Here is a 27,470-nt window from a genome sequence, read left to right on the forward strand (position 1 = left end):
GTGATCCTCCCACTTTAGCCTCACAAGTAGCTGGGACTAAAGGTATGCATGACCATGTCCAGCGAATTTTTGTATTTTTTGTACGGATGGGGTTTTGTCATGTTGCCCAGGCTGGTCGTGAACTCCTGGGTTCAAGCAATCTGCCTTCCTTGGCCTCCCAAAGTGCTGGGATTACGGGTGTGAGCCACTGCCCCCAGCCAAGAAGTGAAATTTGACTTAGTGAATCAAGGTCCTTGACTTCCCCATTCCCTTCTTTATTTCAGCCATTGGGAATATGGCAAGACATCAGAAGAGAATGGCTGCTGGGATCCTATTCTTGGTGAGAATGCCCCTGACATGGCCCAACTTGGCATGGCAGGAAGGGATGGAGCCGCTGCCTTTAAGGAATCATGCAGACTGGAATAAGAGGCATATTAGTAGGGACCACTAAGAACCTAAGTCCTTAAGGCTGTCCTGCAATTCTTTGGACTGTGGAGGAAGGGATTTGGAATCAGATTTGATTTGATAAAGAAAAATAATGAACTATTTTTATGAAAACTAAATAATTGAAAGTTGTCAAAGATTATGACAGAGAAGTCTATCATGGCTGACTCCATCTTGTTTCTAGCTTCCCAGGCGGCTTGTCCTTGCTCATTCTTTGGTGTAGGCCAAGCTGACCCTGGGAGGAATTTATAATTTAATTTTGAAGTAAGGATGATAATAATGTCTCCTTAAAATTAACTCCCTTCTTGCTCAGGGATCAAAACTGCCTTCGTAAAACTAATGAAAGGCCAAGAGGTTAGGATTATGGGAGGGGCCTGAATTCTGCTAAAATGTAGGTATAGCTAAACAATAATCATCCATTGTCCCCTAGTTTGCCCTTTTATAATCCCTTGCTGCTCAAGACTCATGTGGCCAGAGGTTGCAAGATTTTGTGACTTCCCCAATTGCTCCTATAGATAACATCATTATGGTAGAACCTGAGATTAGTCTTTTGACAGGTTTTTCAGACTTTTGCATTCTAGCAACTGACTGATTCCACTTGGCTGGGACTCATGACTCAATTGGTCCCGTGGCTCCTACCCAGAAGTGGACTCAGCGCACGAGGACCATTTTCTACACCTCTATGATTTCATCCCCAACTAATCAGCATCACCCATTCCCTAACCTCATGCCCACCAAATTATCCTAGCGTCTGAGTTCTTGGGGAGACTGATTTGGTAATAACTCCAGTCCTACCACTTGGCTAGCTCTGCATTAATAAAACTCTTTATTTACTGCAATACTGAGTTCTCAGTGAATTGGTTTTGTCTGTGCAGTGGGCAGGGAGAAGCTGTTGAGCAATTACATTATTGTCTTTGAGTCTTATAACTAAGTGAAGTTAATACTGACTGCACAATAAAATAAATGAATAATAGAGATTTTAATAATTAATTGTTCATATACACCTATATCTTAAATTTCATTTACTTGAGATGAACAAGGGAGAGCAGTATTATTAGATGGCAGCTCCCTGATTGCTCCTTTTGGCAGGTGAAGCAAAACAACATGCTTGAGGGACAAGATCCCTCAAATCCCACAAATAACAGAAAAAATTCCAACTTCAGAATTAATTAATAACTGCATTCATGTATTTATTCAATTTTAATAAATAGTCATTCATCATTCCACCCTGAGCTAGGTGTTAGAGATAGATGAGAAATAAGACACTGTTCTTACAGTGAGTTTAGAGAAAAAACAAGGAAAATAAGGAATAACATTAGAAAAAACTCTTATTTCTCTCCCCACCACTGTATTTTTTCCCTCCCTTCTGCCTCTCAATCAAGAAAGGACAGGACTTAGAAGGAAGCCACCTCCTGGAAAGCCTGAACTAAACTAAAGTGGGGTGACTGGCCCTGACTGGAGGGAAGGCTTGTGGCCCAAACAATTTGACACAAACCAGATTTTCAGGCTCATAGAGGCTCCACCTCTAGGCAAATCTTTTCTTTTCTTCTTCTTCTTCTTTTTTTTTTTTTTTGAAATAGATTTGCTCTGTTGCCCAGGATGGAGTACAGTGGTGCGATCTTGCTCACTGCAACATCCACCTCTCGGGCTCAAGTGATCCTCCCACTTCAGACCCACAAGTAGCTGGGACTACAGGCCTGCACCACCATACCTGGCTAATCTTTGTATTTTTTGTAGAGATAGGGTTTCACCATGTTGCCCAGGCTGGTCTTCAACTCCAGAGCTCAAAGCCATCCCCCTGCCCCAGACTCCCAAAGTGCTAGGATTAGAGGCATGAATCACTGTATTAGTCCATTTTCACACTGCTATAAAGAATACCTGAGACTGGGTAATTTATAAAGACAAGACGTTTAATTGACTCACAGTTCCTCATGGCTGGGGAGGCCTTAGGAAACTTATAATCATGGCAGAAGACAAAAGGGAAGCAAGGCATGTCTTACATGGTGGCAGGAGACAGCCAGGGCCGGGGAAAGCCAAACATTTTAAAATCATCAGATCTTGTGAGAACTCATTCACTAGCATGAGAACAGCATGAGGAAACCGCCCCCATAATCCAATCACCTCCCACCAGGTCCCTCTCTCTACATGTGGGGATTACAATTCAAGATGAGGTTTGGGTGGTGTATTAGTTTATTTTCATGGTGCTAATAAAGACATACCCAAAACTGGAACAAAAGGAGGTTTAATTGGACTTACAGTTCTATGCAGCTGGGAGCCGGAGGCCTCAGAATCATGGCAGGAGGTGAAAGGCACTTCTTACATGGTGGCGGCAAGAGTAAAATAAGGAAGAAGCAAAAGCGGAAACCCCTGATAAATCCGTCAGATCTTGTGAGACTTATTCACTATTACGAGAATAGCATGGGAAAGACCAGCTCCCATGATTCAATTACCTCCCTCTGGTTCCCTCCCACAACATGTGGGAATTCTGGGAGATAAAATTCAAGTTGAAATTTGGGTGGGGACACAGCCAAACCATATCAGGTGGGGACACAGACCCAAACCATATCAGCTACCATGCCCTACTAGCAAATCTTTTCTTAAATGCCAGCTGACTTGCTCTTCGGAATACCTTTCTGTCTCTTTTCTCTTTCATAGCACTTCTTTGTACACATATATACTGCCTTCAGAGTCTCCAAAATTTGCCTTGGGTTTGACTTCCGACTCCAATTGTTTCCTTCCTCTAGGCCACAATCAAGAGTCTAATATTCTAAGTACTGTGCTTAGCTGTACTCTCCTATAGGTGAAGCTGATTAAAGTAATTTCCATTAACTTGTGAATGAAACTTAACATTCTTAAAAGGTGTGTTTGCATTTTAATAGCAGCCCCTTAACACAAATTAATCTCTATTTGGTAAGATGTGTGAAAGTTACTTTTTGTGGGAAGAAAGAGGGTGAATTATTTCTTAATTCTCTGTTTAAAAGAGTTGCTACTCTCAGAGCCTCTGGAGTCTCATCTCCCAGTCACTCCCCAGCACAAGGCAATTTTGCTTTTCTTCCTGAAGCTAATCACTCTGAAAAATTCTTTAGGTTAAATTCACTGGACATATTTTAGTCATCTCTCTTAACCAATCTGTACACCCTACATCTTGAAATGTTGTGTTTCCTGACAGGAGACTTAGTTTTCCTTCTCTCTTTTCTAGATGCTCCTTCTGAAGTTCCTGTCATGGGATCACCTCTGTGCTTGCCTCTAAACATCAGTGTTCCAGCCTCAGCCTTGAGTGCCCACTGTACACACTCACCTGAGGCTATGACTCTACTCCCATGGCTTTAGTTACTGTTCATTCGTTCATCTATTCAATACTTTTTTTTTTTTTTGAGATCGAGTCTCAGTCTCTCGCCCAGGCTGGAGTGCAGTGGCGCAATGTTGGCTCACTGCAACCTCCTCCTCCCAGGTTCAAGTGATTCTCCTGCCTCAGCTTCCCAAGTAGCCCGCCACTATGCCCGGCTAATTTTTTTATTTATTTTTTATTTTTAGTAGAGACGGGGTTTCACCGTGTTGGCCAGGCTGGTCTCGAACTCCTGATCTTAGGTGATAGTCCATTTTAATGTCTCTCAGGCATGAGAAATAAAAATAGAATTCTAAGTCTCCAACCTGACTGAACAGACCCCCTCTTGGCAAAGGGGACCCCAGAGAAACCTTGAAAACTCTCGGCCGTGATGGGATGGGAGGTCAGACATACCTTGCTGTACTCCCTCCCGCGCTAACTGCCATTAGGCTTTCTTCCCTTAGGACTAAACAGAAACTAGTCCTTTCAAAAGACTCCACCCTTGATTTCAACCAACGGCCCGAACACTGCCTCTCTTGCAGTTTCAACAAAACAACCAACCAGCATTTCTTCCTTATGAGAGATCACTGACCATGGAGTGGTTTGGCCAGTCTATGGAGAATGCACAGTGAGGGCTTTTGTGTCCTCTGCTTCACTTTTTGACATCAGGAGGCCTAAAACTCCACTTTCAGATAACGCTAATGCCGCCATTTTTGGAACATGGGTCCCATAAAGAAGCATGAAGCTCAATTACACATGCACATATTTATCCTCTCATAAATATTCAGGACTCCTTCTATAGCTTATTGAATACTGTATATTTAGCTACCCTTTTCAGCATAAATTCCTGTCTTATTCTTCTAACCTTTAAAGTGCCTGTTTCTGGCTTCTGGCTGGAGGTTATGCTTCAAAGCCTGTCACAATGATCACCCTGCAGGCTGCAATTTTTTATGAGAAATAAAGTTCTTCTTTCCAAATTTATGAGCCTTGTCATTCTTCAGTTGACAGGCACCTGAAACTTAGTATGTCTGTATTAGTCTGTTTTCACACTGCTATAAAAACATACCTGAGACTGGGTAATTTATAATGGAAAGAGATTTAATTAGCTCACTGTTGGAAGGCGAGACAGGCACTTTCTTCACAAGGCAGCAGGAGAGAGAAAAGCATGCAAGAGCAAGGAAAACTGCCTTATAAAACCATCAGACTTTGTGAGAACTCACTATAGTGAGACGAGCATGGGGGAAACCACCCCCCTAATCGAATCATTTCCCTCCCTCAACACATGGGGATTACAATTCGAGATGAGATTTGGATGGGGACACAGAGCCAAACCATATCAATGTCCAAGACTGAACTTCTTTACCTGCTCCTTCCTTCCTCTTTTTCTTTCTTTCTTTCTTTTTCTTGCTTTTGTTCTTTCTTTCCTTTCCTTTTTTCTTTCCCTCCCTCCCTTCCTTTCTTCCTTCCTCCTTCCTTCCTTTCTCTTTCTTTCTTTCCTTTCTTCTTTCTTTTCCTTTTTTCTTTCCCTCCCTCCCTCCCTTCCTCCTTCCTTCCTTTCTGTCTCTCATTCTTTCTTGCTTTCTTTCTTTTTTCTTTCTTTCATTTCTTCCTTCTTTTCCTTTTTTCTTTCCCTCCCTCCCTCCCTTCCTTCCTTTCTTCCTTCCTTCCTTCCTCTTCCTTCTTTCCTTCTTCCTTATTTCTGTAAATGGAACCCATGAGCTGTCTCCGAATACAGAAATGTATGCATTTGTCATATTCTATCCATCATCTTTTGAATGGCTTTTATATTTGGGGAAATTCCTACATTTTGAGTAACCCCTTCTCACTCATGTAGAAATCAGAACTTAAATTCCCCAGCCTCATTTGCAGCTAGGATACAGGCATGCTGACTAGATATCCTTGTGCAAGACTAAATTTGGAAGTGAGCAATGTGAATAAGCAAGCTCTGCATGAGATTTCTGTCCTGTTGTCAGAGCTTTCAGGCACAGAGTGGTTCAAGACCTAATGCAGAAATGGTATCAGCGGCAGTAGCAGTTTTAGTAAAGCCAAATTGCTGATATTTTGGGCTCAACAGCAGCAGCAGCAACATTTGGTATCATTTACTGAAATACGGAACACCAGTGACAAATTCCTGATTTGGGTAGTTTTGTGGCATGTTTTGGGCATGGTTTCTGAGAGCTGCTCCTTGAATGTTTCTCCAACTATCCTAATAATTCTGTGAGTTAATGTCTTTTAATAAATCAGTTTTTGCTTAAATCAGCCAGAATGAAATCTACTGTTTGCAACAAAGAACACTAATTGACAGAGGAATTGTCCTCAACTTCCCCCTCAACCAACAGAATTTACAGAACTCGACTTTTCTTGATCCTTACTTACACTTTTTTAGTAGGCCACATCATCTGTTACTTAGATTACTTTGGCACTGTCCTATTTGGCCACCCACCTCTAGTTTTGACCTCTCTACTGTAGTAGACAGAGCAATCTATCTTTCCAAAATGCAAATCTCAACCTATCACTCTTAGGTTTAAGGTCTTTCAGTGGCTTCCAAATGCCCTCAAGATAAAGTCTAGGATCAAGTCCAAATTCCTTCTTATAGGCTCTCAGGATCTAGTCCTGGTTGACTTTTCCAGCTCATGTTTCCAGCCTGCTTCTCACACTTAATGTTGCAATTATGTTTTTTGGCTTGTGCTGGACCAGCAGCAACAGGATCCCTTGGGATCCTGTTAGAAATGCAGAATCTGGGCCGGGTGCAGTGGCTCACGCCTGTAATCCCAGCACTTTGGGAGGCCGAGGCGGGCAGATCAGGAGGTCAGGAAATCGAGATCATCCTGGGTGAAAGCCCGTCTCTACTAAAAATACAAAAAATTAGCTGGGCGTGGTGGCGGGTGCCTGTAGTCCCACCTACTCGGGAGGCTGAGGCAGGAGAATGGCGTGAGCCCAGGAGGCGGAGCTTGCAGTGAGCCGAGATCACGCCACTGCACTCCAGTCTGGGTAACATAGCAAGACTCGGTCTCAGAAAAAGAAAAAAGAAAAAAAAAAAAAAAAGTCATGCAGAATCTGGCCTGGAGTGGTGGCTCACGCCTGTAATCCCAGCACTTTGGGAGGCTGAGGCAGGTGGGTCATGAGGTCTGGAATTCAAGACCAGCCTGGCCAAGATGGTGAAACCCCGTCTCTACTAAAAATACAAAAATTAGCTGGGTGTGGTGGCAGGCACCTGTAATCCCAGCTACCTGGGAGGCTGAGGCAGAAAATTGCTTGAACCTGGGAGGCGGAGCTTGCAGTGAGCCGAGATCACACCACTGCCCTCCAGCCTGGGCGACAGAGCAAGACTCTGTCTCAAAAAAAAAAAAAAAAAGAGAAATGCAGAATCTGACTTACTGAAGTCAGATTTACTCCAGGTTTACTGAATCAAATCAGCATTTTAACAAGATTATTAGGTGATTCATTTGCATATTGAGGTTTGAGTAGTGCTGCTTTATAGCAATGTCCTCTCTTTCCCTCCAGGGCTCTTACACATTCTGCTTCCTCTCTTTGAAGGAACTATCCTCCTCTTCTTTATATGCCTAACACTGTTCTGCAGGACTCAGGCCCTTATCCAGGAAAACTTTTTTGACTGGTGAAGGCAGGAACTACCATTTTACTCCTTTTTCTTTCCTACTAAACTGGAGTTTTCTAACCTAATTGTACTTTAGACTTAATCTGAGAATAAAAAATATACTGGCCGGGTACGGTGGATCACACCGTAGTCCCAGCATTTTGGGAGGCCAATGTGGGTGGATTGCTTGAGGTCAGGAGTTCGAGACCAGCCTGGCCAACATGACAAAAGCCTGTCTCTACTAAAAATACAAAAATTAGCTGGGCGTGGCAGCCCACGCCTGTAATCCCAGCTACTATGGAGGCTGAGGCACGAGAATTGCTTGAACCCAAGAGGCAGAGGTTGCAGTGAGCCAAGATCATGTCAATGCACCTCAGCCTGGGTGACAGTGAGACTGTCTCAAGAAACAAACAAACAAACAACAAAGATACTGGTTCCTGCGTCCTGCTTCTAGAGATTTTAGTTTTAATTGGTTTGGATAAGGCCTTGAAACTGACATTTTAAAAAAGTATCCCAGATGATTACAATGTGGAGCCAAATTCAGAACCACTGCACTAGACTTCAAGCTTCTTTAGGACAGGGATTGTGTCAGATTCACTCTTGTTTCCCCAGCGCCTATCACAGTGCCAGGTACATATACTATACTGGTAAATGATTGTTTCCCCTAATTTCTCAGGGATATGGAATCAGATTTGTGTTGTACACAGCATTCTATCTTATACCCTAACCCCTCTCACACACGTTAGCATCTGAGCATCCTTCTCATCAAAACAAAGAGCTACTTCTTGAGGAAAGAACTTACACTGGCATTTAAAATGCATCTCTAATCATCCTTGTATTTTGTTCTTAAACCAGTTTGATACTGATATAGTGAAGCTGCTTTATATAATCGAGTGCTGACAGGCACATTGTTTTGAAACAGTGTCTCTATGTACCAGTTCCACAGAGCAAAACCACTAACTCTTTGTTTATAAACCTTTTGAGTCCTGAGAATTCAAAATAGTGAGGAGGTTGATGAGATCAACGCAATTAAAATGAGTAGATTTTTAAAAAATTAACCAGTTTTCTGTGAGGTTAAAAATGCATTTGGGAATAATTTTCTTAATTATACCCTATTTTCTTACATTTAAAGTGACTTTTAAAAAACTCTTAATATCTTATATTTATACAGTGCTTTACATGTTGTAATTGTGCAAACTCAACTTTTATTAAATATCTTTTATTATCAATTGTGTATAATATTATAGAAATGAAATGCTATAGTTGATAGAATTCTTTCTGTCCCTGAGTTGTTCACAATTTATAGAAAGATGGAACAAAATACTTCAAAAAGCCCCGACCTAGGTCTCATGAAAAAGACAATTTAAAGCGTACATAGATAGCTGTAAGGAATGACAACATATGGCTTACAAATACCACAAAATCCACGCTTTCCAGGGCATGTTCCTTGTTTATTATGGTAGCAGGCCTGAGGAGGTAGACAAAAGGCACTCTCTGTAGCTGCTAGATTTCCAAAATCCAAATCTTGTTTCAAAGAATCCTATGTTGCATTCAATAATTTTCTTTCTTAAATCCTGCATCATAAAACTAAAACTTCAGTGGGCTTGTCAGGACCTGGGATAGTGTGGGGTGGAAAAAAGCACCATCCATTTCTCATTGCAGCTGTAGTCGGAGCCACAGCCTGGTCATCAATTCATATCTCCCTTTCCGAAAAAGAAAAAAAAAAAACAACTGTTCAAGCTTCAAATCCTTGAAATAGGGTCAGCAATTAAAGTTTTCATCTACTCAAAGCTTTTGTCATTCCAAGTAAGAGAGACCAAGCCCCCAATTGCCCAGGGGAGCCCTGATACCGCGTCAATTAGCAGGATTTCTAGGACACCAAACTACTCTTACTTTCTCTATAAAAAGTTAGTCATGAAGATTAATTTTCTTCTTTCTGTATCTCCTTGTAATTCATATCATACGTTTTGGGGATTTCTGCGTAGGCTATATGCTTGCGGTTTGGAATGCTTTGTACAAAGCATGCTGGTGTATTCAGGGACTGAGTGTGGGATGTGACCCAAATATCTCCATGTTGTATCAGTTGAACTAACTAGATAGTTCAGTTGATTTAGAATTGACAGGACTACCTATTGATTGACATGTATTGATTGATTGATAGAATTAACTAAATACAAAGACAATAGGTGAGTGATATTATGTGGTTCTACATAACTTAGGTGCTGTCACTTAGTACACAAAGCTTGAAACATAACCTGAAAATCAGAGAACACAAATTAATATTGTTATTGCATTTATAAAATTAAGTCTACGACAACAGGCAGATTCTTGAACATTATTTTAGCCCCAAATTTTGGAGATAGCTTACTCTATAAATATTAGAAAAAGACAGTTAAGATGCCTTAATAATTAAAACACTAAAGTAGAAGTGTCTTTATGCTTTAACATGGATGTAACAAGATGAGTGCCTTGTGGCCGGGCGCGGTGGCTCATGCCTGTAATTCCAGTACTTTGGGAGGCCAAGGTGGGCGGATCACAAGGTCAGAAGATCAAGACCATCCTGGCTAACATGGTGAAACCCCGTCTCTACTAAAAATACAAAAAAATTAGCCAGGTATGGTGATGGGCGCCTGTAGTCCCAGCTACTCGAGAGGCTGAGGCAGGAGAATGGTGTGAACCCGGGGGACGGAGCTTGCAATGGGCCGAGATCATGCCACTGCACTCCAGCCTGGGCAACAGAGCGAGACTCCGTCTCAAAAAAAAAAAAAAAAAGAGATAAGTGCCTTGTTACTTCCACGTTAAGTTTTATTCATACCAGTTAAATAATTTAGATGTTACTAAATAATGAGGGAGCTCTGTCCAAATGTCTGTCAGAAGATTCTGTGACAGAAAATTCAAATCCTTGGATACTATTGATATTTGGCAATTGATATTCCTAGCTTCAAAAATCAAAAGTTTTAGCTGGACATGGTGGTGTGTGCCTGTAGTCCCAGGTACTCCAGAGGCTGAGGCAAGAAGATTGATTCAACCTACCAGAATGACTACACTATAATTAAAAAAAGGAAAATAACAAGTGTTGGCACAGATGTGGGGAAACTAAAACGTTTATACATTGCTGGTGGGAATGTAACATGGTGCAAATTGAAAAGCTTTATGATTTCTCAAAAAGTTAAACATAAAATTACCATTTGAACCGGTAATTCCACTCTTAGGTATATACCTACAATAATTGAAAACAAGGACTGACACAAATACTTATATACAAATGTTAATAGTAGCTTTATTCACAATAATAGTAGCTTTATTGACAATAGTCAAAAGGTGGAAACAACACAACAGATGGCTGGATTTAAAAATTATGGTATATACATACAATAAAATATAATTCAGCTGTAAAAAGAGAATGAAATTCTGATACTGCAACAACACAGATGAACCTTGAAAACATTTTGCTGAGTGAAGTAAGTCAGACACAAAAGGGTAAATACTGTATAATTTCACATATATGAAACATCTAGAATAGGCAAATTCATAGAGACAGAAAGTAGACTGGAGATTATTAGAGACCAGGGGGAGGAGGAATAGGGAGTTACTACTTAATGGGCACAGAGTTTGTCCTTGGAATGATGAAAAATTTTGGAAATAGATGGTGGTGATGGTTGTACAATTTTGTGAATATAATTAATGCCACTGAAATGTTCACTAAAAATGGTGAAAATGGTAAATCTTATGTTACACATATTTTTCCACAATAAAAAATGAGTCAAAATAATCATAGGTCCAGCACAGTGGCTCATGCCTATAACCCCAACACTTTGGGAGGTTGAGGCAGGCGGATCACTTGGCACCAGGAGTTTGGGACCAGACGGGCCAATATGGGCGAAATCCCATCTCTACTAAAAATATAATTAGCTGGGCATGGCTGGGTGTGGTGGCTCACGCCTGTAATCCCAGCAGTTTTGGAGGCCGAGGTGGGCGGTTCACGAGGTCAGGAGATCGAGACCATCCTGGCTAACATGGTGAAACCCTGTCTCTACTTAAAATACAAAAAATTAGCCAGGCGTGGTGGCAGGCGCCTGTAGTCTCAGCTACTCAGGTGCCCGAGGCAGGAGAATGGCTTGAATCTGGAAGGTGGAGCTTGCAGTAAGCCGAGATCGCACCACTGCACTCTAGCCTGGATGACAGAGCGAGACTCCTTCTCATAAAAAATAAAAATAAAAAATAAAAAAATTAGCTGGGCATGGTGGTGTACACCTGTAGTCCCAGCTACTTGGGAGGCTGAGGCACAAGAATCACTTGAACCTGGGAGGTGGAGTTTGCAGTGAAGCTAGATTGCACACTGAACTCCAGCCTGGACGACAGAGTGAGACTCTGCCTCAAAAAAAAGAAAAGAAAAGAAAAGAAAAGAATCACATTTGCAGCATGATCTTGCAAATTGCTTGTTTTCTTGCAGCCCTTTTATTGCTCAGAGATCTAACTATAGTACAGCCTAGTTATCTCTCTAATATAGGGACTATAGCATACAAAAGCAGAAGGTATATCTCTATTGGTATAATTGACCAAGTGCATGTTTGCTTAAGAATCTAGAATTTAAATTTAGGCTTCTGAGTTTAGGTTTGTGTCCTTTCTACAGAAGAATCTTCACTAAATGTTGACTCAAACAGAGCAAGAATGGACTTCTTGAAGACCTTTTTGAAGTTCTCCCCAACAAATAAGTAGAGTGTGGGAGAAAAGATAGTGTTGAAAGAAGTGGTTAGCACTGTAAGTATCAAAGTCAACTCTAAAAGTAGTGACTGGTTCATAGTGAGAAGTAAGCCCTGGTGTATATGGTAGGGCATCCAACACACAAAGAAAGAGATAATGGCAGTCATCATAACTTTGAAGGGCTTGCTGGATTTAAACAGGCTCCTCTCTTTCACCTTGCTGGCTACTCTTTCATAACAAAAGATGATGATGAAGAAAGGCAGAAGAAAGCCCAGCAAGAAGCGGCTGATGAAACAGGCCACATGAATCCACTGCCTTAATGCTTGCATCTCCTTGCTTTCCCAGTTAGTAGACACAGCATAGTTATTTTGGCAAGTCACCTTTCCTTTACGGTCATGATGTGTCTGTCTGAAAATCAAATAGGGGATGCTGAGGGCAGCGGCTGAGATCCAGACTCCCAGGACAATGCTGGAAGCCCAGCGCGGGGTTCGGTGCTGCTGGGACCACACTGGGTGAAGAGTGAGAAGGTAACGATCAAGACCGATGGCCGAAAGGAAGAAAACAGAGGTGAACATCCCCAGAGACAAAGTGCCATTGAAGACCTTGCACAAGGCAGTTCCAAAGTTCCAGTGATTGTCTTGAAGTTGGGAGGTGGCCATAAATGGCAGAATCATTGTTGAAATAAAATATGAGAGAATGAGATGAAAAAATAAGAGAGTATTGACAGTCTGTTTCATCTTGAATCTTAGCACCCATAGATAGAGGCCATTGGTGATGGTACCAATTATAGATGAAATGTACAAAGAAAGGGCAATAATCATTTTTGATGCAGGAGCTAGAAACTGAGTGCTGTTTCTTACTAAAGTAGAGGCATTGATCAGGTAATCAGTAGAGTTGATCAGATCCATAATGACCTGTGGAGTGAGAAACAGTGAAAATAACAACAAGAAAAAGCAAAAGAAAAGGTTAAATGTAAAAATTTAAAGAGTAATTTTTTACATAGTGATACTTCTAGTCCAAATGATAATATTTTAACAGCAGTAAGCAAAATATTTCTGCAAATCAAATATTTTTCTAAGGTCTATACTTTTATGTTTTAATGAGGAATTAAGATCAGATGAATCTGAGCATCAAAAATAGAAATATATGGATGAAATGAAATAAATGTGAAAAGAAGTAAATGTTGGGACATTTTGACAATTGTTCAATAATTAGGTAGTTAAAAATCTATTTTTTTTTTTCTGAGATAGGATCTCACTCTGTCACCCAGGCTGGAGTGCAGTGGAGTGATTACAGCTCACTCAGCCTCAACCTCCTGGGCTCAAGGACTCCTCCTGCCTCAGCCTCCCAAGGAGTTGGGACTACAGGTGCACACTACCAGGCTGGATAATTTTTTTGTTTGTTTGTTTTGTAGAGATGGGGTCTCACTATGTTGCCCAGCCTGGTCTTGAACTTTTGGACTCAAGTGATTTTCCCGCTTGGCCTCGCAAAGTGTTGGGATGACAGGTGTGAGGCACTGCCTGTGGCCAAAAATCTTCTACTTGGACGTTAACCAGAAGTCTGACACTTTTTGATGGGCAAAACTTCTTGAATAAGGCAATGTAGAATGAGTCTTATTTGACTTGTGAGGGCAAAAGTAGCTAATGAAATGAATTTGAATAACAAAAATAATAGCAATGTTGCAAATTAGTAGTTATGGGTTTTATAATTAGATTTCTCTCATGAGCTAATTATATATAGTAAATACTATTGTCTGGTATTCTAATACTCAGCACATAACAGTAATAACTAATATTCATATGGGAGCTGTAAGCCACTACAAGATTGTGAAGTACCTTCAGAATCATCAACAAAAGAGGGAAGTGTATTGTAAGATGTAGTAATTTTTTTTTTTTTTGAGTCAGAGTCTTGCTTTGTCACGCAGGCTGGAGTGCAGTAGCATGATCTTGGCTTACTGCAACCTCTGCTTCCTGGGTTCGAGCTATTCTCCTGTCTCAGCCTCCTGAGTAGCTGGGATTACAGACACTCACCACCACGCCCGGTGAATTTTTGTATTTTTGGTAGAGAGAGGGTTTTGCCATGTTGGCCAGGCTGGTCTCAAACTCCTGACTTCAGGTAATCCATCCACCTTGGCCTCCTAAAGTGCTGGGATTACAGGCGTGAGCCACTGCGCCTGGCCAAATGTAGTAATATTAATAGTTCATTCTTGAGGAGGGGACAAAAAGGAGAAAAGTCACCAAACTCATATTTATCCAATATTTGTGGTATGCCAGGAACTTTCTATAAAAATCATTTCTGGCCGGGCACGGTGGCTCATGCCTGTAATTCCAGCACTTTGGGAGGCCGAGGCGGGCGGATCACAAGGTCAGGAGATCGAGACCATCCTGGCCAACATGGTGAAACCCCGTCTCTACCAAAAATACAAAAATTAGCTGGGTGTGGTGGTGTGTGCTTGTAGTCCCAGCTACTCGGGAGGCTGAGGCAGGACAATCGCTTGAACCTGGGAGGCAGAGGTTGCAGTGAGCCGAACCGAGATGGTGCCCCTGCATTCCAGCCTGGTGACAGAGCAAGACTCTGTCTCAAAAAAAAAAAAAAAAAAAAAAATTCTGTTTTTCCTTGCAAAGCCTGTGAAGCAAATCTTTGAACAGAGGGGAAAGTGAGGCTTTGTAGGGTTACATGTCTTATCCATCAATATTTCCCACCATGCCTCCATTGTACCAGGTGGGAAACTCTACTACTGTTTTATATTACTTCTTTGAAACTCGGTAATTCATATGTAGTGTTTTAAGTAATGCTTCATGAATCAGAGTGTTTGATTATCTAAAATATCCAATTTCTTGGATAATGGATCCCATGGTATCAAAAATATAAACCTGAGAATATTTTGGAAAATAGCTGTTATAACAGAGTCATATCAGCAAATTGGTTTTAGATAAATTGGATAAAGCAATGGAAATTATTAATGATGCTTTTTTCCTCACTAAACAAAAACATTCTAAGAATATATACAGAGAAGTAAGATAATTGCTATTTATTTTATTTTTGTTTATTTTTTAGAGACAGGGTCTCTCTCTGTCACCCAGGCTGGAGTGCAGTGGCACGATCCTAGCTCACTGCAGCGTGGAACTCCTGGGCTTCATCAATCCTCCTGCCTCAGCCTCCAGATAGCTGGGATCACAGGTGTGCAGCACCACATTTGGCTAATTTTAAAATTCTTTGTAGAGAAAAGGGTCTTGCTGTGATACCCAGGCTGGTCTTGAACTCCTGGCCTAAAGTGATCCTCCCACCTCAGCCTCCCAAAGTGCTAGGATTAGAGGCATGAGCTGCCGTGCCCAGCCATAATTGCTATTCAAAAATCACAACTTCCTAAGTTAATTCTGCCTTCTAAGGGAGTTGCAAAATTTTTCTCTAAAGTAGAAAAATGATTCTTCATGAAAATACCTTAGTAGTCTTCTTTGGGAATAAAAAGTGGAGTCTGAAGCGTATGAAATGGACAGGCAATGGCAAATAAAAGAATGAGAACTTGAGAGAGAGGTTTTGTGAAGGCCCTGGGACCTTAAGAAGAGGGTGGAAGACGAGGATGATTTTAAGACAGGCAGCACAGAAAAAAACTCAGCAGGATGTTAGGAGCCCTACAGAGGAGAAAGGGTCAATGAAGTATTCCGAGAAGCAGAAATGACACAGGGGATTTAAAAATAGGAATGTCTAATAATTATAATCTATTTGCTATGCTTTGATATGGTATAGTGTCCCTTTTCCCCATTAACCCTCAGCTGTCTTGTGTTGGTGGTGGTTCTGGGGAATCAAAGTCTCTGTGGTGTTTTTATCCATGGAGTATGTGTAGAGGTGTGTCTGTGATCAGTGTATGTGTATCTCAGTGTATTTGTGTGATCTCTGTGTATGTATGTGTCTGTGGTCTTTGTATGTTTTTCTGTGGAATGTGTGTATGTGTAGTGTTTGTGTGTTTGTGTTGTATGCGTGTGGTCTCTTTATGTGTGTGCATATGAGAAACTAGATACCCGAATTATAGGAAAGATTTTTTTTAATTGTGCATCTGAGCTCTAGAAGGACATCTGAAAGTAATGTAGAACATGGGCAAAATCATAGTAAAACTTTTCTGATCAATGTTGGTAGTGATTCTGAATATCATATAAAGTTTCCTAGGAATTCTGATTTATTGCACATAACCAGGAGATTTCTTCATCCTTAAACACCTTTAAAATGATGTTAAAGTACTTGAGAATAAATAAATGGGGCAGATCTCAGACTCTGGCATCCCACAGACCTGGGTTTGTATCCTACCTCTACCACTTACCAGCTCTGCAAGTTTAGATAACTCGTTGAGCCTTTTTCTCCTGCTAAGCCCCTCAGTTTTTTTTGTTTGTTTGTTTTGTTTTTTTTTAGACGGAGTCTTGCTCTGTCCCCCAGGCTGGAGTGCAATGGCGTGATCCTGGCTCACTGCAACCTCCGCCTCCTGGGTTCAAGTGATTCTCCTGCCTCAGCCTCCTCAGTAGCTGGGACTACAGTCACCTGCCACCATGCCTGGTTAAATTTTGTATTTTTAGTAGAGATGGGGTTTCACCATATTGGCCAGGCTGGTCTTGAACTCCTGACCTTGTGATCTGCCCGCCTCAGCCTCCCAAAGTGCTGGGATTACAGGCATGAGCCACCGTGCCCAGCCATAGGTGGCTTTCAGGAAGACCCCACCTCCACTTGGGAACACTGAGCTGCTGGCGCAGGGGAAGGCCACAGGAGCCTCGGGAAGCTGATGTGCAATAAGCCTAGAGGGTCAATTCGGATGATAGCTCTAGGATAAACCTACTATCCAGAGAATCTTACCTCGGAGCTGTATCTTCATGCCAGATTGGTCTTGAGCAGGCCAAAGTGACTCTACACCATCAATTTCTCACTAGGAACAGAATGAACAAAATCAGTGACACTTTGCCTTCATTTCATATGTCTTTCTTCTTGCTGATGCTACTCCCCAAGCTTGAACTTGCTATTACTTAAATACTCAGTGAGGTCTTTTCCTCTTTTTGGTTCCTTTTTTTCTGTGGAATTTACTGCTATAGAGGTATAGAGAAATGAGTACTTCTTCAAATTATTTCTCCATTTTGAGGGGCATTAAAAAAAATCTGTAAGTGACCAAGTGCAGTGGCTCACACCTGTAGTCCCAGTGCTTTGGGAGGCCGAGGCAGGAGGACAACTTGAAGCCAGGAGTTAGAGACCAAAATAAAAAAAAAAAAAATAGCCGGGCCTGGTGGTGCACACCTGGCACACCTGTAGCACTAGCTACTCAGGAGGAGAGGCTGAGGCAGGAGGATCACTTGAGCCCAGGAGTTCGAGGCTGCAGTGTGCTATGATCATGGTGGTGAATAGCCACCACACTCCAGCCTGGGCAACAGAGCGAGACCCTGCCTCTCAAAAGAGAGAGAGAGAGAATGAATTGCATAAGCTAAGTCATTTCATTTAAAAGGTTAATAAGCTTGTTTCAGGTGTTAATTCCCTTCTCGTATTGGGTCATCCCGCCAGGCACCCACTCTGCCTCAACTCTAGGGTGTTTATTAGCAGATGGATGGATGGTGTTGGGTACATAAGGAGGTGGTAAATATCAGGCAGGGACCAAAATAAACTCTGGAAATGAGCTATCTAATCTTTCTGGAGAGAAAATAGTTAGAAGGAAAAACTTAAATACTGAGTTTCACATTAAAATGGAATTTATGAGGACAGGCCAGAGATTTATATTATTCAGTTTGGGTTGATGAAGACTGACAGGCAGAACAATCTGCATTTGTATGATGGTTGTAGAACGGTTGGAAAAAAACAGAATTGGTTACTACATCCTAGAAGATGATCTCATTATAAGGAATCTTCCAACACAGGTAATGCATTTATGAACCATTACTGACTGAGATCTACATTTCCTATGTTCTTCTCTCTAATCCATCTCTGAAATTTTTTTTGGATCCCCTTCTGTGCTGACCTCAGTGTCCTGATTTTTTTCCTGCCTGCTTTCCTCTTCATCTCTTCATTACCAGTGTAGAAAATACATCAAAACCACTGTGCAGCGTCGGTGGTCAAGAGTTTAGGAATCAAAACCATTACCCAGTCTTTGTTAGACTTAGAATTTTAAAACTTTAACTGCTAGATTGTAGCCTTATTAAAAATAGGCTTAAATTTCAGTTCTTAATTCATTTGTGGCTGTGACTTTCAACCTAAGAACTGATCTTTGCAGGTTAAGGATAAGTTTTCAAACCTGCTACTGTGTTTTAAAAGGGATTTTAAAAGGAATTTTGACAGGCTTTCATACCCTTGGGGTTAATTCACAGATTTGGAAGCAATCTGAGATATTATTTGGTCCAAACTCACTAATTCTGAAGATTAGCAAACTGAGACTCAGAGAGGTTAAATGAATTACAAAAGGTTTTCATCAAGAAAAGCTAAGGGCTCCTTCTTATGCTATCTTCTCAATTAAGAAAAGGAATTTGGGCCAGGTTTTTCCTCTTCTCCCCTCACTCTCTGTTTCTCAATTCTATAATTTCTAAAATTCATAAATAACAAATATATTAGGGACTAGTGCTTAACTTTTCTCCTCAAATATGTACTAGGGCTAGTACAACCATTAGATAGCCTAAAATTTGATTATTGTATATCTCTCCTCAGAAATACTCTTAATAGTGAGTATTTTCCTCCCATAGGTGATTAAACCAATGATATTAACAATGTTAGGAAATTATACAGAGTGTATTTGAGGAAGTAATTCTCTTCTGTGGCTTTAGTAATGTGGCTTCTTTCAGTTCACTTTTCATATTTCAAATCAAGTCAGATGATTTCAAAAAAGAACTTATGGAAATGGAAACAGTTTTATGTTGTTTTGATATAACCACTGTTTGAAGCAGAAATGCAGAAGCAGATGGTACTGCTGAACCAAATGTGTGAAAGGCTAGTAACTCATAGATGCATATAATTTTTAGAGTTGGAAGAGACCAAGGAGTTAAATTCATCTAACTCCCATTCTATAAGTATTTCAGATGACTGCAGTTGTGTAAGTTATTTATGAATATGATTTGTCTGCTTATAAATGTTGTGCCTGGATGACTGTCCTTAGTATACTTGAGTGTTTATGCTTGCAAAAATATGTATGTTATTATTGCCTATTTTATTGTGTAAAGTGGCCTATAAAGTGTTCTGTTGTTTTTGTTACTTTGTTTTGTTGTTGATGCTGTTTTTAAGAGACAATGTCTCTCTCTATCATCCAGGCTGGAGTGTGGTGGAGTGATCACGACTGACTGCAGTCTTGACTTCCCAGGCTTAAGTGATCTTCCCACTTCAGCCTCCCCAAGTCACTGGGACTACAGGCGTATGCTACTGCAGTGGGCTATTTTTTTATTTTTTGTAGAGACGAGGTTTCACTATCTTGCCCAGGCTGATATTGAACTCCTGGGCTCAAGTGATTCTCCTGCCTTGGCCTCCCGAAATGCTGGGATTACAGGCATGAGCCACTTCACCTGGCCAATATGTTTCTCAAATAAATCTTTTAAAAATGTAAATGCCTTTAAAGAACTTAAAAAATTTTTTTTAGAATTTTTTTTTTCCAGAATTTTGATCTTTTAGGATTTCAACATTTGGGATTGTGGCCCAAACCCCTATAGGTAAGGGTTTAGCACAGTACCTGGCACATGATATGTGTTAAATATATGATAGCTAATGCCAGGTGGGGTGTCAGAGCCTTGCCACAGAGAGTGATCGGCTTGAGGGTGGTAAAAAGAATTTACCAACAAAAGTATAGGTTTGAAAAGGAAAGTTGTACTAGATGGAAAGAACACTGTGGCAGAGTGCAATGGGCGGGCACTTCGGCAAGAGAGGACTGAGGGTGCTGCAGTGGATTTTCCTTAGGGGTATTTATGGACCTTCAAGCAGGAGCTTAAGGATAATTTGGACCATATTAGTCACACAGGTCATGATAAATGATTACATGTGTAGACATTTTGGTGCCGTGACATCAGTAAGAATTGCACAGTGAGTTTTGACATGCATGCAGTCTGAAGATCTATAGAAATTCTAGTTACTTATAAGTTTTTGGGAAAGAAGCCTGGTACCAGATGCCAGCTTTAGATAGGAAGGACATCTAATTACTTCTGAATTCCTCAGATAAGGAGTTTTGCCTCCAGATGGTCTGCTTGCTGACCACCAGGTGATCTTTGCTCTCCTCAGCTAACATTAGTATTATGTAAGTTGTAGTAGAGAACACCAGCAAGTCCAGTGGGCTGGAGCAAATCTCTGAGCAATGCAATTCAAGAAACATTCATTGAGTATCTATTGCATGTAAGACAGTATTTGAGACTGGGGAAAATAAAGTAAGTACTTCAAAATAATTGCCCTTAATGTTCGTAGTTATTAAAGGTGATACCTGAACTCAATAGCTTAGGGATGTTGGGGAGGGCATATTCTGGGTCTTGGAAACAGTATGCTTAAAGGCAAAGCTGAAGAGAGCAATGCTTCATTTTTCTGGCCTGGTTCTGTACTTTTCAAGGTCACTTCTCACCACCCTCCATATTCCAGCATAGTGACAGTGACAATGCAGGTGTCACTCCAGTGCTTTCTAGCCTGGCTGAAGTCACACTCACCTGGAAATCTTTAAAAACATACAAGGCGTTCCTGAGATTTCATTCATGCAACGTTTACCAAGTATTTATTGTATTTGAAGCACTATTCTTGCCACTGGGGAGAGACAGTGATAAGAGCTGCATTCTTATGGAGCTTACATTCTAGAGGGGAGAAGTGAGCATTAAACCAGTAAATAGAGCTGGATACGGTGGCTCATGCCTGTAATCCCAGCACTTTGGGGGCTGAGGAGGGTGGATCGCCTGAGGTCAGGAGTTCAAGACCAGCCTGGCTAACATAATGAAACCCCATCTTTACTAAAAATACAAAAAAAAAAAAAATAAAAATAACTGGGTGTGATGGCGGGTGCCTGTAATCCCAGCTACTCGAGAGGCTGAGGCAGGAGAATCGTTTGAACCCGTGAGGCAGAGGTTGCCATGAGCCGAGATCACGCCATTGCCCTCCAGCCTGGGCAACAAGAGCGAAATTCCATCTCAAAAACAAAAAAACAAAACAAAACAAAAACAGTAAATAAACACAGAAAGAAGAGAAACATCAGCAAGCACTACAGTGCTATGCAGAATATTAAAACATAGAAATGTGAGATCATCATGGCAGATGGGAGACAGGACTAGATTGCAGCTCTAACTCAGACGGACAGAGCAGTGTGTGGAGGCTCACATCATGAATTTTAGCTCCAGAACGACTGCAGGAACAAAGCAGGAATCCCAAGAGGACCCACAGACCCTCTGAAGGAAGCAGACTGCTCCTGCAGGACCCAGGAGACACCCCAAATACTGTGAGTGCCCAAACTGCGGAAGTGGGAAAGGGAGACCCTCCTCTCCAGAACACACAACCCCACTAGGGAAAATGAACGTCTAGTTTGTGGGAAGTTTCACACCTTACCAGGAGCTGAGGCAATTTAGAGAGGCAAGTGAATTATGCAGTAGAGGAGCAGGAAAGGTCCTGGGAACTTGCTGGGTCCCCAAGCAGGCCTTTCCTGCCTGGCCCCACAGGGATCCTTTTGGGAGGGCAGCCAGAGGTGTGGGGGAGTGGGGTGGCGGATGCCACAGGGAGAAGGAAGTCTCCAGCTAAACTTTGTAACGATTTGACCTGGGCAAGAAGCCTCCTGGCCAGAACTCTGGCGAGGGTGTGAATCCAGCATCCAGACTCCACAGGTGAGGGAGGAACCAAACCCTTTTCTTTTGCAGCTGGGAGGCGGGTAGCCTGGGGCAAGTTCTCAAGCCCTGCTTGCTCACTGCCTGGAAACAGACTCGTGGCTGTTAGGGATGGCACAGTGGGAATGAGAATGGCCGTTTGGATTGTGTGGGACCTGGGTGAGGCCTGTGACTGCCAGTTTTATTCCACTTCCCTGACAACCTGCATGACTCAGCAGAGGTAGCCATAATCCTTCTAGGTACACAACTCCATTGACCTGGGAACCTCGCCCCCATCTCCACAGCAGCTGCAGCAAGACCCACCCAAGCACCCAAGGAGAGTCTGAGCTCAGACGTGCCTTGTCCTGCCCCCACCTGATGGGCCTTTCCTACCCTCCCTGGTAGCTGAAGACAAAGGGAATATACTCTTGGGAGTTCTAGGACCCCACTCACTGCTGGTTCCTCTTCATATTACCACAGCTGATGCTCTCTGGAAAGCACCACCTTCCAGCCGGAGACCAACCAGCACAAAAATAGAACATTGAATGCAAATGGCCTAAACTCTCCACTTAAAAGATACAGAACTACAGAATGGATAAGAAAGAACTCACCAACCAACTATCTGCTGCTTTCAGGAGACTCACCTAACACATAAGGACACACATAAACTTAAGTAAAGGGGTGGAAAAAGGCATTGCATGCAAATGGACACCAAAAGCAAGTAGGGCTAGCTATTCTTATGTCAGAAAAAACAAACTTTAAAGCAACACCAGTTAAAAGAGACAAAGAGGGACATTATATAATGGTAAAAGGCCTTGTCCAACAGGAAAATATCACAATCCTAAACATATATGCACCTAACAATGGAGCTCCCAAATTTATAAAACAATTACTAATAGACTTAAGAAATGAGATAGGCAGCAATACAATAACAGTGGGGGACTTCAATACTCCACTAACAGCACTAGACCGGTTACCAAGACAGAAAGCTGACAAGGAAACATTGGATTTAAACTATACCTTGGAACAAATGGACTTAACAGCTATGTACAGAACATTTCATCCAACAACTGCAGAATACACATTCCATTCAACAGTGCATGGAACTTTCTCCAGGATAGGCCATATGATAGGCCATAAAACAAGACTCAATAAATTTAAGAAAATTGAAATTATAGCAAGCACTCTCTCAGACCACAGTGGAATAAAACTGAAAATCAACCAGAAATAAACTTCAAAACCATGCAAATACATGGAAATTAAATAACCGGCTCCTCAATGAGCATTGGGTCAAAAACGAAATCAAAATGGAAATTAAAAAGTTCTTTGAGGAGCCAAATCAAGATGGCCAAATACGAACAGCTCCCATCTGCAGCTCCTAGCAAGACCAACATAGAAGGCAGGTGACTTCTGTATTTCCAACTGAGGTACCCAGTTCATCTCATTCAGACTGATTAGGCAATGGGTGCAGCCCACAGAGGGCAAGCAAGAGCAGAGTGGGGCATCGCCTCACCTGGGAAGTGCAAGAGGCTGGGGACCTCCCTCTCCTAGCCAAGGGAAGCCATGAGGGACTGTGCTGTCTGACCCAGATACTATGCTTCTCCCACGCTTTTTGCAACCCCCAGACCAGGAGATTCCCTTGTATGCCTACACCATCAGGGGCCTGGGTTTCAAGTACAAAACTGGGCAGCTGTTTTGGCAGACACCGAGCTAGCTGCAGGAAGTTTTTTTTCATACCGCAATGGCTCCTGGAACCCCAGCAAGACAGAACTGTTCACTCTTCTGGAAAGGGGGCTGAAGCCAGGGAGCCAAGTGGTCTCACTCAGCAGTTCCCACTCCCACAGAGCCCAGTAAGCTAAGAACCACTGGCGTGAAACGCTTGCTGCCAGCACAGCAGTCTGAAGTTGACCGGAGATGATGGAGCTCGGTGGGGGGAGGGACGTCCACCATCACTGAGGCTTGAGTAGGCAGTTTTCCCCTCACAGTGTTAAGGAAACTGCCAGAAGTTTGGACTGTGCAGAATTCACCACAGCGTGGCAAAGTGGCTGTGGCCGGACTGCCTCTCTAGGTTCCTTCTCCCTGGGCAGGGCATCTCTGAAAGAAAGGCAGCAGCCCCAGTCAGGGGCTTAAAGATAAAACTCCCACCTCCCTGGGACAGAAGGGGTGGCTGTGGTTGCAGCTTCAGCAGACTTAAACGTTCCTGCCTGCCAGCTCTGAAGAGAGCAGTGGATCTTCCAGCACAGTGCTCGAATTATGCTAAGGGACAGACTGCCTCCTCAAGTGGCTCCCTGCCTCCTGTGCCTCCTGACTGGGAAACACCTCCCAGCAGGAGTTGACAAACACCTCATACAGGAGAGCTCTGGCTGGCATTAGGCAGGTGCCCCTCTGGGAAGAAGCTTCCAGAGGAAGGAGCAGGCAGCAGTCTTTGCTGTTCTGCAGCCTCCACTGGTGATACTCAGGCAAACAGGGTCTGGAGTGGACCTCCAGCAAACTCCAGCAGACCTGCAGAAGAGGGGCCTGACTGTTAGAAGGAAAACTAACAGACAGAAAGCAATAACATCAACATCAACAAAAAGGACACCCACGCAAAAACACCATCCAGAGACCATCAGCATCAAAGATTAAAGGTAGATAAATCCACAAATATGAGGAAAACCCAGCACAAAAATGCTGAAAATTCCATAAACCAGAATGCTTCTTCTCCTCCAAATGATAGCAACTCCTCTCCAGCAAGGGCACAAAATGGGACGGAGAATGAGTTTGACAAATTGGCAGAAGTAGGCTTCAGAAGGTGGGTAATTAACAAACTCCTCTGAGCTAAAGGAGCATGTTCTAACCCAATGCAAGGAAGCTAAGAGCCTTGATAAAAGATTACAAGAACTGCTAACTAGAAAAGCCAGTTTTGGCAGACACCGAGCTAGCTGCAGGAAGTTTTTTTTTCATACCCCAATGGCACCTGGAACCCCAGCAAGACAGAACTGTTCACTCTTCTGGAAAGGGGGCTGAAGCCAGGGAGCCAAGTGGTCTCACTCACACAAATGAACTGATGGAGCTGAAAAACACAGCAAGAGAAATTCGTGAAGCATACACAGGTATCAATAGCCGAACTGATCAAGCGGAAGAAAGGATATCAGAGATTGAAGATCAACTTAATGAAATAAAGCATGAAAACAAGATTAGAGAAAAAATAATGAAAAGGAATGAACAAAGCCTCCAGGAAATATGGGACTATGTGAAAAGACCAAACCTATGATTGATTAGTATACCTGAAAGTGACGGAGAGAATGGAACCAAGTTGGAAAACACTCTTCAGGATATTATCCAGGAGAACATCCCCAACCTAGCAAGACAGGCCAACATTCAAATAAAGGAAATGCAGAGAACACCACTAAGATACTCCTTGAGAAGAGCAACCCCAAGACACATAATCTTCAGATTCTCCAAGGTTGAAATGAAGGAAAAAATGCTAAGAGCAGCCAGAGAGAAAGGTCAGGTCACCTACAAAGGGAAGCCCATCAGACTAACAGCAGATCTCTCTGCAGAAACCCTACAAGCCAGAAGAGAGTGGGGGCCAATATTCAACATTCTTAAAGAAGAGCATTTTCAACCCAGAATTTCATATCCAGCCAAACTAAGCTTTATAAGCAAAGGAGAAATAAAACCCTTTACAGATAAGCAAATGCTGAGGGATTTTGTTACCACCAGGCCTGCCTTACAAGAGCTCCTGAAGGAAGCACTAAGTATGGAAAGGAAAAACCAGTCCCAGCCACTGCAAAAACACACCAAAACATAAAGACCAATGACACTATGAAGAAACTGCATCAACTATTGTGCAAAATAACTAGCTAGCATCATGATGAAAGGATCAAATTCACATATAACAATATTAACCTTAAATGTAGATGGGAAAAATGCCCCAATTAAAAGACACAGACTGGCAAATTGGATAAAGAGTCAAGACCCATCAGTGTGCTGTATTCAGGAGACCCATCTCATGTGCAAAGACACAACATAGGCTCAAAATAAAGGGATGGAGGAATATTTACCAAGCAAATGGAAAAAAAAAAAAGCAGGGGTTGCAATCCTAGTCTCTGATAAAATAGACTTTAAACCAAAAAAGATCAAAAAAGACAAAGAAGGGCATTACATAATGATAAAAGGATCGATGCAACAAGAAGAGCTAACTATCCTAAATGTATATGCACGCAATACAGGAGCACCCAGATTCATAAAGCAAGCTCTTAGAGACCTACAAAGAGACTTCGACTCCCACACAATAATAGTGGGAAACTTTAACATCCCACTGTCAGTATTAGACAGATCAATGAGGCAGAAAATTAACAAGGATATGCAGGACTTGAACTCAGCTCTGGAGCAAGTGGACCTAATAGATGTCTACAGAATTCTCCACCCCAAATCAACAGAATATACATTATTCTCAGTGCCACATAGCACTTATTCTAAAACTGACCACATAATTAGAAAACACTCCTCAGCAAATCCAATGAATGGAAATCATAACAAACAGTCTCTCAGACCACAGTGCAATCAAATTAGAACTCAGGATTAAGAAACTCACTCAAAACTCCACAACTACATGGAAACTGAACAACCTGCTCCTGAATGACTACTGGGTAAATAACAAAATTAAGGCAGAAATAAATAAATAATTTGAAACCAATGAGAACAAAGACACAATGTACCAGAATCTCTGGGACACAGCTACAGCAGTGTTAAGAGGGAAATTTATAGCACTAAATGCCCACATCAGAAAGCAGGAAAGATCTAAAATTGACACCCTCATATCACAATTAAGAGAACTAGAGAAGCAAGAGCAAACAAATTCAAAAGTTAGCAGAAGACAAGAAATAACTAAAATCAGAGCAGAACTGAAGGAAATAGAGACACAAAAAACCCTTAAAAAAATCAATGAATCCAGGAACTGGTTTTTGAAAAGGTTAACAAAATAGATAGACTGCTAGCCAGACTATTAAAGAAGAAAAGAGAGAAGAATCAAATACACACAATAAAAAATGATAAAGGGTATATCACCACTGATCTCACAGAAATAAAAACTACCATCAGAGAATACTATAAACACCTCTATGCAAATAAACTAGAAAATCTAAAAGAAATGGATAAATTCCTGGACACATACACCCTCCCAAGAATTAACGAGGAAGAAGTTGAATCCCTGAATATACCAATAACAAGTTCTGAAATTGAGGCAGTAATTAATAGCCTACCAACCAAAAAAAAAGCCCAGGACCAGATGGATTTACAGCTGAATTCTACCAGAGGTACAAAGAGGAGCTGGTACCATTCCTTCTGAAACCATTCCAAACAACAGAAAAAGAGGGACTCATCCCTAACTCATTTTTATGAGGCCAGATACTAAAACCTGGCAGAGACATAACAACAACAAAAAATTTCAGGCCAATATCCCTGATGAACATTGACGCGAAAATCCTCAATACAGTACTGGCAAACCAAATCCAGCAGCACATCGAAAGCTTATTCATCACAATCAAGTTGGCTTCATCCCTGGGATGCAGGGCTGGTTCAACATATGCAAATCAATAAACATAATCAGTCACATAAACAGAACTAATGATAAAAACCACATGATTATTTCACTAGATGCAGAAAAGGCCATCAATAA

General features: G+C 41.8%; 1 protein-coding gene across 1 annotated transcript; it reads right to left on the minus strand.

The window, feature by feature from the left end:
- Window positions 1-11,863: 11,863 nt before the first annotated feature.
- Window positions 11,864-17,587, minus strand: GPR33 (G protein-coupled receptor 33). Its single transcript, XM_003821203.4, has 2 exons — window positions 16,887-17,587; window positions 11,864-12,961 (listed from the first exon to the last, which is right to left on the minus strand). Exon 2 carries the CDS (start codon window positions 12,953-12,955, stop codon window positions 11,954-11,956), a length of 1,002 nt encoding a protein of 333 aa, XP_003821251.1. The 5' UTR covers window positions 12,956-12,961; window positions 16,887-17,587; the 3' UTR covers window positions 11,864-11,953.
- Window positions 17,588-27,470: the final 9,883 nt, after the last annotated feature.

Source organism: Pan paniscus, chromosome 15 (assembly GCF_029289425.2).
Source record: "Pan paniscus chromosome 15, NHGRI_mPanPan1-v2.0_pri, whole genome shotgun sequence".
Taxonomy (NCBI): Eukaryota; Metazoa; Chordata; class Mammalia; order Primates; family Hominidae; genus Pan; species Pan paniscus.